This window comes from Rhamphochromis longiceps, linkage group LG7 (assembly GCF_057381845.1).
Source record: "Rhamphochromis longiceps isolate RC_006_pf linkage group LG7, R_longiceps_female_GT1.1, whole genome shotgun sequence".
Lineage (NCBI taxonomy): Eukaryota > Metazoa > Chordata > Actinopteri > Cichliformes > Cichlidae > Rhamphochromis > Rhamphochromis longiceps.
In genome coordinates this window covers 16,500,159-16,513,294 of record NC_140563.1, presented here as the reverse complement: position 1 = coordinate 16,513,294, position 13,136 = coordinate 16,500,159, and the positions used below count along the sequence as shown (strand labels likewise).

At 42.4% G+C, this 13,136-nt stretch overlaps 1 protein-coding gene across 2 annotated transcripts in view; it reads right to left on the bottom strand.

Moving 5' to 3' along the window:
• LOC146665088 (cGMP-inhibited 3',5'-cyclic phosphodiesterase 3A-like) overlaps window positions 1-7,705 on the bottom strand; it is a 90,227-nt gene extending 82,522 nt beyond the window's left edge. The window contains exon 1 of one of the 2 annotated variants that reach the window (XM_085412540.1): window positions 5,627-7,705. In XM_085412540.1, the coding sequence (XP_085268666.1) occupies window positions 5,627-6,541 (915 nt within the window). In that variant the 5' untranslated portion in view covers window positions 6,542-7,705. The remainder of the gene's footprint in view (window positions 1-5,626) is intronic. The other variant, XM_085412539.1, reaches the window with a different exon arrangement.
• Window positions 7,706-13,136: the final 5,431 nt, after the last annotated feature.

Sequence of the window (13,136 nt, the reverse complement as noted above, 5' to 3'; positions counted from 1 at the left end):
ACGCCCACATACTCTACTCATAAACACTTTTGTGCCAGGAACATTCTGTTCACCTCCATTACAGAAATAGTCCATCTCTTATGGTAACACAGAAAACTTGAGTGACATAGTTGCCTTAGTCAAGAACACAGGAGAAATGAGTACAGTTCATAATCTACTATTCAATTCACGCAAAAAAAGAAGTTTAAAAAATCTGTACTTCACTTTAGATTCTGCTGTAGTCCAGTGTGAGCCAGTTACTGGGAACCTGAGGTGTTAATATGTGTGATGTGTGTTAGAGCTGGAGGCCTGCATCTGTCTAGCCGTTCCAGCTGTGTTGGGTTGCGTCTGTGGTTAGAGGCCCTCCATGTTTCTCAGAGCGGATTCAACCTCTCAGCCTACAGCAGCTGGCAGCCATCAAGCTGCTGGCACCACATACACACACACACACACATGTGCACACATGCTCACACAGACGTCTGCAATTTCCATGGTAATCAGTAGAGAACCAGAGCGTGGTTGTGCCAGGGTTAGGGAAGAGAGGGAAGGATATTCAATTCAGTCCCGGACCTCTAGTTTGGTTGGCTTAAATGATCAGAGATACAGGGAATGAGCTAGATCTTGTTGCTGTAAATGACTGAAATGAAAGAAGTGGACACAGATGTGTGATTCAGGAGAGAAGTTTAAAGAATAATTCTGGTTAATCAAAGCCTGGGCGTTATTTGTGTTGTTTTGCGATCAATACTGATAACTTTGTTCTCGCTCAGTTAAATGCTAAGCTCTAGGATCAAGGTAATATCACTAACAAGTGATTATGGACAAGAAAATTAGCTCATTGTCAAAATATAGCACTGTGTCATGCGGCAAATTTGACATCACATCCTGTAAGCCTGTGTCGCGCACAACAATCTCTGTAGCACTTCAGTCAGTCGTGCAGCTCTTGATTTTGTAACCTGGCACGTTGCGCCATGGCAACTGTAGTTTGGTTGAAGACACAAGTGTACAATCGTAGTGGTTTTTTACCGCCATTTGAATGCTATTCCAGTATGGAAGCTGAGAGACATACAGATGTACAGAAGAAGACGTTGGAACGGTTTGAAAACTTGACAGTTTGTGGAAAAATCTGGGAAAAAAACACTGGACAAAGTCTTAGCTTTTGGTAAAGGCATTGTTTAAAACTATTTGTTGATCAGCTGGATACATTATTTAAAAGAAATTAAAAAACAAAAGCCACTGGCATAGATAACCTGTTTGGTTTGGTTACATAGTGTCAAAGCCATTTATCTGATACTTAAGCCAGCTGAACTACATATTAATCACTTCAGTGTGCACAATGACGACATATTTGATTGAAGTGATTGACAAAACTATGGAAACAGCACCCAGTTCTCATAATTCCAAGAGAACCTTTGGAGGCTTGGACGGGCAACTTCAAGACCAAAACCTGGAGTGATGTGGCTTCATGCTGGTTAGCCAACATGGCAGAGGTAACACATACAAATCTGGAGCATAAGCACGTTAAAAGTTGCTACTCTGCATCAGTAAAACGCAAGACTCTTCCACCATTCGGGGGGGGGGGGGGGGGGGGGGGGGGGGTAAGAGTAAGCCTGGTGTTTTGCCTGGCTACTAAACAAAACCTCAAATGACCTACTTTCATTCCTACCCCGATTCCTCCACCCCTCGCCTCCTCTTCACACACGCACAGCACAGCTAATACACGGGGACTGAATGAGGACTGAAAGTGTGAAGTGGAACGCCCAATCACAAGACACGGAACCCCATGCTGATATCAGCTTCCTTTCCAAGTGCAAAAGGAGGCTTTCAGTGAGACCATTCCTAACCCAGAGGCCATTCAAGTTTTTGAAAAATATTTAAGAAAAAAAAAAAAGTTAAAACGCATCATGTCCCATGAGGCTACGAGTTTAGAATACAAACAAGCTGCTCAGGATGAGAGTGTGCAGTGGTAAATCACTGCCCTACAGGCTATCAACAACCTCCTCCATCCCAAACACAATTCAATTACGGACAGTGCGGTAAAAATAGAGTAAGAGGAAACCTTTACAAGAGCAACAGTAATTGTGTTTGGAACCCATTCTGCAGGAAGTCATTATCATAGATTTCAAGAATATCTTCATCATCCGAGTTAAGAAAGAATTTCCTCCTCTGGCTGGGATAATATTTGTGCTGGTGTCAGAGAGAGTACAGAGAGTGGAGAAATAGCTATGGAAAGGGGCAGGGTTAGTGAGAGAAAGGGGAGTGGCTTCAAAGACCTTGCAAAGGGTGTAGTACTTTACTCCCCATTACCGGCCTGATCAGCTCTGCCCAAACTTTGCAGCTCAGGTAGGAGAGGTCAAAACTGCTTTCCTCTGCTTCTGCGCACAGAAAGTTCTATGGTGGCGCTTATGTCTGCAGCAGGACAGCCTTGGACTCAAATTTCCTCACATGCTGTGAAAAGTGATCCACACGAGTCCACACCTTATTCTCCAGTTCAATATCCCCAACTGAAATACAGAAGACCGGCTTGTCATTTCGTATTAAACCAAGACGAAGAACTATCCCGCAGAGGCCCCTGCTAGCTGCTATCAGATCAGCTGATAATGACTTTCTTTTATTAAGCCAAAGATGGGGGTGGGAGGTGGGGGGGACAACCCCAGCATTGCAAAATGCATCTATTTAGTGAGCTGATAGATGTCGGCAGCCAATTTGTGTTTAAAAAAAGGGAAAATTACTGTTTATCAAATCTACTGTTGTGCGAATTTGAGCAGTGCCTCAAAGCGTGACTTTGGAAGGATGGTGATGAGAATGGGGGGTAGAGTAGCTTTGAGATTTGTGATGAAGCAAAGAAACAGATTTCTCTTTGCTCTGTTTATTTTCTGAATAAACAGTTTTTACATCGTGACTATGAATCTGAACAGCTTTGTTTCTTTTTTTTTTGTTTTTTTTAATAAGACTCAAAGGTCTTTGAGAGAAGCTTCCTGAGAAAAATAAAGTTAAGTATCAAATGTAATGCTCCATCCAGGATTACACTGTTCTTCAAACACTTCAGTCACACAGCACTAGTGTAAACATCATCGGGTCAACACAGCGCAGATGTACTCCTTGTTATGCTGCTTCTTTAAAACATCATAACTCTCTTGAAAACAGCAAAAGGGCAAACTGTTAAAACATCAACCAGCCTCTTTACAACAAAGACACTCCTAGAAAATTACAGCCTCGTTGCTGTTAAACACTAAATACATATATTTTCATCTGCCAGACGGATTTTTAAAAAAATATATAGATGTATATATTTGCTGTCTGGCATCTCTCCTGTTCCCATCACCATGTGGCGGTTGCTTCGCGGGCCCCGAAAAGTGTGACTGATCCCCTTCACCCCCACCAACCCCCTGGGATGCCAGAGCCCAGTGGGAATAAGGTGATGACTAGTGTGGATCAGCGCAAGCTTGTTTACACATTACAGACCACACAGACAAGACAGCATATGCACGCCATGTGTGGCTCAATTACATGCAGGCGGTGACTGGTCAACTGCTAAGCAGAACCATCAGAGATGAAAGGGAAGGGTGCATCACTTGGCCTTTGTTGTAGAAGCTTTAATATGTCGTGAACTTCTTCATGTTGCGCTGTGGGTGCCTGCATTGCTGTCTTTACGTCCCACTACAAACACCTGTAATTGAGACGGTCTTTCAGCAGAGGGCTCCAGCCTGGCTGAGGTGACAATGTAGGAGAGTCACAGATGTTGTAAATGTCTGCACTCTTTCATGATATTGCCTACTTTGTCAGCTGGTTCCATCCTGCTTTTGAGTGAGGTATGGGGACTGAAAACACAAAACATCATAAATCATAACTTGTCTGTTTTTACTGTGCTCTAAGCAACTGTTTTGAATTCAGTGGAGCCTGAATCCAAAAGTAAAACCTGGTGTCCACCCTTTTTTATGTGTTTTGACATCTGCAAGCTTTGTAAAGGTGCATTGCTGTGACTTATTGCAGTTTAGCCGTCAAATGTATCCGCGTAGTCTCACTGCTTTGGTGAGGCATGGAGAAATTAAAAATATACTTTACTGAACTTTTACCTTTACTCGATTTCTGAATTGTTTTAAAAGCATCGTCGCGTACACTGAAAACAAGAGCAAATTTAGAGAATATTTCATGCAGAATTGAGAAGATATCAAAAACTATATGTAGAAATTGAACTGCTTTCCTCATGTGTAAATAAATATAATATGAAATAATTTATTTTATTTGTGGGACAACTCTTTAACATCCTACTTCAAGTAAAAAAAAGTAAAAAATAAATACACAAAAATAAGCTTCAGTTGCAAAATCATTCCTAAATCAAAAAAAAGTGCAAAGTGTAAAATATCTAAGAGTCTTTTCATATCCAAATTGTGCACCATATGTGTGCATGTGTGTGACCACAAAGAAAAACAAACTAGCACACTGCAACACTAACTAGCCCTGAAGGCATCTTTCAAGTGGCCGACAGTGCAGCCTCTCATCTGCCACACTAACCACACTCATAGGTCACAACGATAGCTTTGATGGCTCTAAAAGTCAGTTTCCCATTCATTGATTTTGCATTCGAAAGGCTTTAAGAGTTGATATGAGTTCATTTAAGTGAAGCTAACCTGTCTTCTTTAACGCAGGAATGCATGTGTAACAGTATCAGTAAAAATTTGAAAGTCAGTGCAACCACATTCCAGAGGTTTAAGTACAGCAAGCAAGTAAAGTGGTGAGAAACAAGTGACATTAAAGTCCAAGACAGAAAAGCAGTGGCTCAGACATTATCTGGGGAAAACATTTGATAAAAAAAAAATTAGGGATGACAGGGATCAGCTTCCCTTTCTCATCAGTACTCGAAGGCACGGACTCAAAAATAGCATTCCATTTAGCAAAAACACTTCACATTTGGTACTTTATTTTTGAAATGACAAAAGTGAGCTTGACATTAAACCATAGGCCGAAGTTTTTTTTCTACTCCAAAAACATTACACTGGTTTGAAATGTTCATCGATTTCTTGAAAAATGAGGAAAATCTGCATTAATTCATATGTTTTTTAAGATGTATTATCAGTTTAGATTTTTAAAAAGGTATTTGTAATGATAACTTGTCTAAACAGTTTAAGTGTGGATGTAAATAGGAAAAATAAATCCTTTGTTAGTATTGAATTTGTGCCTGAGAGTGGCTGCAATTAGCTCCACAAAATATGACAAGATATCTGTCAAAAATGATTTGATCTGATCAAAGATCAAAGCACACCCAAGTAAACTGTAATCTCCACACTGCAAGGTTAAAAAAAAATACAAAAAACAACACATTACTTAACAATAATTATAATAATACTTGTATTATCATATTATTAGACTTTCTGTTGTTATGTTATTCTGTTGTGACATGCCTGACTTTCCTTTTCAAATTAGGATCCTGCACACTGTCTGGCTTTGTTAAAATCCCTGCTAATAATAATAAAATAACATTGAAATTTGTGATCAGATCCATAAAGGGCCAGTGGTCCATGTTTTGATGCCACTGCTCAGACTGTTCCCATCTTTCCTCCGCTCCACTCAAAAAAACAAAAACAAACAAAAAAAATTCATAGGACACAAAGCAGAAAGAGAAAAGTTCAAGGGGACAAGAACTTCTTACCTGGTCTCTTTGGATGCATGGCAGAGAGGTCCGGCGATGTGACTTGCTGTTGGACTGACTGTGTGCCATGTCTGAGGCTATCACAGAACTGGACCTCCTGCGCCTTTTAAATACAGGGATCTCTTCCCTGGCCTCAGTCACAGGGGTGCAGCCCTCCTTGTGTCTCCCTTGGTTGGGAAGGAGCTTGTCAGCATACCTCGCCAGCAGGATGCCCAGCACTCCAACCAGGTACGCTACGTATGGTCTCCAAGTGGCCCGCACTTTGTGCAGAGAGAAGAGTGAGATAGTCCTGACTACGCTGATGAAAACGATCACCGATATGCCCTGATTCAACCGTACTACCATGAGTGCGCCGGTGGCCACGCAGAGGAGCACAACAACTGCCGCTGTCGTGAATGAAAACAGCTGCTCATCTGTCCCATCCAGAAGAGACCACGCCGCTACTTCGCCCAGGTGGCACAAGGTTAGGAGGGAGATGGCGGTCTGGATTAGAACCCCGCAGCGGATTAAGTACACACCGACCCAAAAGAAGGCACATACAAGGGTGAACAATGGCGAAACCACACTCCAGCAAGTTTGCAACAGCTCTGCTGCGCAGCCTGAAACGAAGTGAAGGGGAGACGATGAATGCGAGAGTCTGCTGTCAGCGCTGCTGCTGGCATCAGCTTTCCAGTCTGCACATTTGACCAGCAGAGCGAGAAAAAACGAAAGCGAGCCCACACACACCGCACTCCGGAGTCTTTGCGAACTCCATATTTTTGTAAACATCAGTCTCACCCACGACTCATAGTGTCGGTCTCGCCACAGTGGAATGACACATGTTTTCACATAACCATTGCGATCCGGTGCGCCGAAGCTTCTTTCGTAAGTGCTACTCTGCGCACCGTTACTGCAAGCTTCTGAAGGCATCGCCATCACTCATGGCAGATATGAAGTATGAGGAAGTCTATAATGCATCTATGATAGTGCGGTCATGGGACAGGACACAAGTGACAAAACAAGCGTAATTTATTGTAGGCACAAAGGAAAAGAGCACGGCGAATACGCACACACGTCTCTCCATTTACGCATGGAGATGTACTGCCAGGGAATGCACTCTTTTGTTTTTCCAGGTGCGGGATGAGGAACTGCTGCCCCAAAACAACATAAAAGAAGCATGGACGACAGAATTACTCAGATGTGTTACAGATCTAGGGCACCGCTTCTTTGCACACACATGTCCCGCGTTGCCCTCCTTTGTGGCGCGCCGTCTCTTTGACTTTGTCTGCTGTCATTCTCGTTCTTTTGTACATCCACGGCCCGTGCAGCAGCACCAGCAGCAGCAGTAGCAGTCTTTGCAAAACATCCGTCCCGTTCTGCGAACATTCAGCCTTAAACCATTTGTTTCGACACTTTTCGGTTTCTCCCCAAACGGTAAGAGTCTCCGGTTACTTTCGAGGATAAAAGCCGCTGAGGAATTTAAGCCGCTCGAGTGAGTGTCCGCCAGGTTGTCGCTCAGCGTTTCGCGTGTTTGTCACCAGCTCTTTAACCAGCCGTGAGTCTCAGCTCATTCACACCCCCGAGTAAATACTTCACACAGGGAGCAAGATATTGCAGCGGCAGTGAAACCCCCAAATCCTCCTCAGCCAGCCCAGCAGGCGTTGTCCTCACATATATTTTTTAAAACATTTTTAATACATCACCATGTAACATATACATGCATATGAGTATTTGTATACGTTTTTTTAAGATAGAAAATTTAAAAAAATTAAAAAAAAATGTGGACGACCTATATTTCCCTGGAGTTTCTCTCTGTTTGGAGTAATTACGGGGTCTTTAGGAACAAAAATTCAAAGCACGTTACATCACAAAGAGTTTATTTTAATTTATCATTTTCTTACATTATTTTTTTGTCAAAAATTTTATTTTATTTTTTCAGGAGAACCAAGCAAACTTCAGAGCTTCAAATTGCCTCGAGATGAATTCATTTTAAATTGAGGCTATGCGCAGATGCTGATGAGAGAAACGGGGCGCTCTGCATGCGAACTGTAGTTCGGCGAAATTCCCGGAACAGTGCTGTGGTTGTCCTCCAGCTCGACCCCCCTTCCATTGAAATATTTATCCCATCATCCCACTGTAAGTGTCAGTGATGATATACAGTATTACGTCACAGTGAAAGGTCTGCATCAATGTTTCAGCACAAGAGAGCCTGTGGGTGTATAAATGCACGGTGTTCACAGTTCATGAGGTGCATATGTGTGTTTCCTCACATGGCCTGCTATAATCTCGTGGGATTACACCCTTATCACGTGAATTGGATGCACCATATGCAAACAGAGATCCACCAAAGCAAGCACAGGTAATCTCATATTTGATGCTGTGCAAAGAAGTTGCCTCACGTTGGACTAGTATTTTTTTTTCTTTCTCAACCCTGACCCACCCCCCCTCCTCTCCCTCTCTCTCTCTTACACATTCACACACACACTTAAGCACACACTTTTAACCCTGAAGCTGTTTAACATTTAACATCTGGTCTTCTCATGAAGACAGAGCATTGTCTCTGTTAAGCCGAGGTCGCGCTTTTATAGCCCAACGTCCTTCTCCTGCTCCTTCTTCCCTGATTAAGACAGGTCAGCACAACTCCTTCCACCCAATGGCGTATTACAGAGCCCTGTGTATGCCTTGTCAGCTGTGATTAGTTAGAAGCAGGGGAGGAGAAGACGCGCTAACAGGGAGTGATAGGAGCAGGGAGGAGGCCGGGTCTTGTCCATCACCTCTCAGCACACGCTCGCAGAGAGCCAGACAGTCCTTTCAGTGCAGCGTGTCACCAGGCAGCTGCTGGCTGACTTTTTTTTTCAGCTTATCAGAACCCATAGGTAAGTTTTCTCAGGGAGAGCTGAAACAATGTTGCCTTATCAGAATGGTTTATTTCATAGGTGATAGGAACAGAAACATTCCCTCTTCAAACACGGAAGATAAGAGGAAGACAAAAGAGGGCAGAGCTGAAGTCAGCCAGAATACAGGATATACACGCATTCGTTAAATCGCTGTGTGTGGTAATGAAATGCAACATGATTTTATTATGTGATAGGTTGCAAAAATAGATTGTGTAAAGGGAAGCACACCAGGTTGGGATGCTTTGGACACCACCTGTGTTATCAAAATTTAAAGCTAACAGCTGCCCTTGTTTTGCACAAACCCGTCAACGGTCAGATAGATTCTTCAATGAAAAGCATCACATCCTGTTTCAGACTGTTTGTGGCAGATGAAAGGAAATAACTCCAAACCTGGAGCATATCCCGCACTACATCTAGAATCTTACAGCAAGCTCATTGTGAAACGTTCCTGCGACTGTCTCTCCAAAACGCTACTATTCTGAATTACCCAAAGGAATTTTAACAACTGGGGAATGCTCACCTAACTGTCTTACCGTATTTGGCAATGCCACGCTCCATTGTAAAAGAGGAATCTTTTATGAGGAGCAATTCATCAGACATCTGGTTTTGATGTTGCATGGGGGTGCAGTCTTCACAAGTGACCTTTCTCAGACCAACGCCGGCCTGTGAGACTGCTACAGGAAGATGTGTACTCTGAAAGTGTGAATATCCAAAGGCCAGCTTATTTACCAGTAAACCACTTGACCCAGAAGCCTCTTTGCGCTTCATGAATCCAATATGAACATGATCTGATGCCATATACTACGCTTGGGTTTCACTTCAGGCAATTTGTGTTGTAAATAGCTTTCAAGTATACACAAATTGCAGATGTCTGTTTGATTTTGTCAAAAATTTTTAAAAAGAGATGCAAAAAGCTGTTTCTTGACGTTACACATCGAATGCAGCCTAATGTAGTGTTGAACTACTAAAGAACAGAAGGAGAAGAGTGGCTGAGTGGCGTGATGGAAGCAAGTTTACATTGTGTTTGGCACTTGAGTGCAGAGAACGAGATCCATCACGGTGTGTTTACCAGCCCTCATGGGCAAAAGCTGGCTCGTGGCCAAGTTTCCACTGTGGCGCTGTGGGCACCCATCGTTACACACAAACACACACAGACACAAATGCCACCGCCATCATATACACAGTCATGCACGTGCACGCATCCCCTGACACAGTCTTTTATTTGTGTCAGGCACTCGTACACACAGTTGCACGAGTGCCTGTAGAGCACGGGCCTTCTAGCACGAGCAACCGAGGAATCAGTGAGCATCCTTTCTCTGCAAAGAGGAGCCTGTTCGTAACATAACTGGAATTAGTCTGTGCCGGATTCTTCTGCACAATCAGGGCAAAAACTTTATTATCAGTTTAGGTCAGTGACACCGACAGCGGCCAGAATTTTCAAGTCAATATTCCGAATTTCCATCAGATTGCACAAGATACAATTTTATAACAATGTTCTATCGCTAAATAATCTGCGATAAGTAAGAGATTAGTCACAGGTCTGCCGACAGATTATTTATCAGGAAATGTCTGAAAATCTGAGAAGTGATTTGAAGAATGTGGACGTACAAAAACAAGACAACTCACGTGGGCTTTGGGAAACTTTAATTATCAATGTGTTTTAGAATCTGAATTCTACAATAAATGATTCCATTCAACAAAGTCACCTTTTTATTGTTTGTAAATAATACTGCTGACTCTCCACAGACTGCAACATATTGTGTCTAGAAGGTTATGAAATGTCACACCAAAACAGATGTCTATTACCAATATATTTACACACACACATGATGTAGATTTGGTAGATTGAATTTCAAGTACACTGAATTTATAGCAAGACAAGTTGTTTTTTTATAGTTTTAGTATTTCTCCGGCCCTGCGACAGACTATAGCGCCAAATCACAACAAAAGTCGCCTCAAGACGCTTCATAGATACAGAGAAAAACCCAACAATCATATGACCCCCTATGAGCAAGCACTTTGGCGACAGTGGGAAGGAAAAACTCCCTTTTAACAGGAAGAAACCTCCGGCAGAACCAGGCTCAGGGAGGGGCGGCCATCTGCTGCGACCGGTTGGGGTGAGAGAAGGAAGACAGGATAAAGACATGCTGTGGAAGAGAGACAGAGGTTAATAACAGACATGATTCGATGCAGAGAGGTCTATTAACACATAGTGAGTGAGAAAGATGACTGGAAAGGAAAAACTCAATGCATCATGGGAATCCCCCGGCAGCCTACGTCTATTGCAGCATAACTAAGGGAGGATTCAGCATCACCTGGTCCAGCCCTAACTATATGCTTTAGCAAAAAGGAAAGTTTTAAGCCTAATCTTGAAAGTAGAGATAGTGTCTGTCCCCCAAATCCAAACTGGAAGCTGGTTCCACAGAAGAGGGGCCTGAAAATTGAAGCCTCTCCCTCCCATTCTACTTTTAAATACTCTAGGAACAACAAGTAGGCCTGCAGAGCGAAGTGCTCTAATAGGGTGATATGGTACTACAAGGTCATTAAGATAAGATGGGGCCTGATTATTTAAGACCTTGTATGTGAGGAGCAGGATTTTGAATTCAATTCTGGATTTAACAGGAAGCCAATGAAGGGAAGCCAAAACAGGAGAAATATGCTCTCTCTTTCTAGTCCCTGTCAGGACTCTTGCTGCAGCATTTTGGATTAGCTGAAGGCTTTTCAGGGAGTTTTTTGGACATCCTGATAATAATGAATTACAGTAGTCCAGCCTGGAAGTAATAAATGCATGAACTAGTTTTTCAGCGTCACTCTGAGACAGGATATTTCTAATTTTAGAGATGTTGCGCAAATGGAAGAACGCAGTCTTACATATTTGTTTAATATGTGCATTGAAGGACATGTCCTGGTCAAAAATGATTCCAAGGTTCCTCGCAGCGTTACTGGAGGCCAAGGTAATGCCATCCAGAGTAAGAATCTGGTTAGATACCATATTTCTAAGATTTTCAGGACCGAGTACAATAACTTCAGTTTTATCTGAATTAAGAAGCAGAAAGTTAGCGGCCATCCAGGTCTTTATGTCTTTAAGACATTCCTGCAGTTTAACTAATTGGTGTGTGTTATCTGGCTTCATAGATAGATAGAGCTGGGTGTCATCTGCATAGCAGTGAAAATGTATGCTATGTCTTCTAATGATACTGCCTAAGGGAAGCATGTATAATGTAAACAGAATTGGTCCTAGCACCGAACCCTGTGGAACTCCATAATTAACCTCAGTGTGCGAAGAGGACTCTCCATTTACATGCACAAATTGGAGTCTAATAGATAGATATGATACAAACCACTGCAGCACAGTACCTGTAATACCTACAGCGTGCTCTAATCGCTCTAATAGGATATTATGGTCAACAGTATTGAATGCTGCACATTCATGCTAAAGACATGTTGATGGTTTGGAGGAAGTAATTATTGAAGTTAACTCAGAAAGATCAATTGGAGAAAAACTTAATATCAATTTTACTAAGAGTAGCTGTAGATAATATTACATCTGTGGGTCAACAGAGGTCTGACTTTTTGTCAGCCTGGCTACAGTGCTGAAGAGAAACCTGGGGTTGTTCTTATTTTCTTCAATCAGTGACGAATAGTAAGATGTTCTGGCTTTGCGGAGGGCTTTCTTATAAAGCAGCAAACTATTTCTCCAGGCTAAATGATGATCCTCTAAATTTGTGACACGCCATTTCCTCTCCAGCTTACGAGTCATCTGATTTAGGCTACGTGTTTAAGAATTATAACACAGAGTCAGGTACTTCTGATTTGAGACCTTAGTTTTCACAGGAGCTACAGTATCCAGAGTCGTACCCTGCCTCTCGCCCCAAGACAGCTGGGATAGGCTCCAGGATAAGCGGCAGAGGATGGATGGATGGATAGATAGTATTTCTCCAACACATTTAAGCAGGGGGGAAATGTAACTCGCTGTTAAAGTCTTTCTGTAGCTTTATATCTGTACGCATTCACATCGTATTAAGGCTGTAGGGTTATGTATTAAAATGGACGTGGCCATTTTGAATCACAAAGGTAGATGTCATACTTATGACATGTACGGATGGTCTTTAGATAGCAAGGTCCCAATATGAAGCCCTGAAACCTCAAAATGGACCTTGACTTTGAAACCAAATGTGGCAAATGAAGGGGGGATCTGAGTAACAAAGCAAAGGTGTCTTGAGTGACCCCTCATTTTTCCATGTTTTGCACGGAAAATGGGAAATAGGTGCACTTATTTAATGAAACATATGCAAACAATATCTGGAAAAACAGTATGTGAGACAAAAAGTTTGTATCACTCTAACCAGCTTGACAGTCAATATTTGGTAACTGAGCTCTTTAAGCCAGCTTTCTTGTCATTTTTTTAAGCAGTCTTCAGGAATAGTTCTAGAGGCTTCTTGAAGGACATTCAAAGTTCTTCTGTTGGCTGTCTTTGTGTTCTCTGTAAAGATGATCCCACACTGCAACAATAATGTTGAGATCCAGGCTCTGGGGACGCCAATCCATAACTGATAGTGTTGCATTGTGTGTTTCTTTCTATCCAGGCATGCTTTTATTGTATTCACAGTGTGTTTGGGATCACTGCCAAGCTG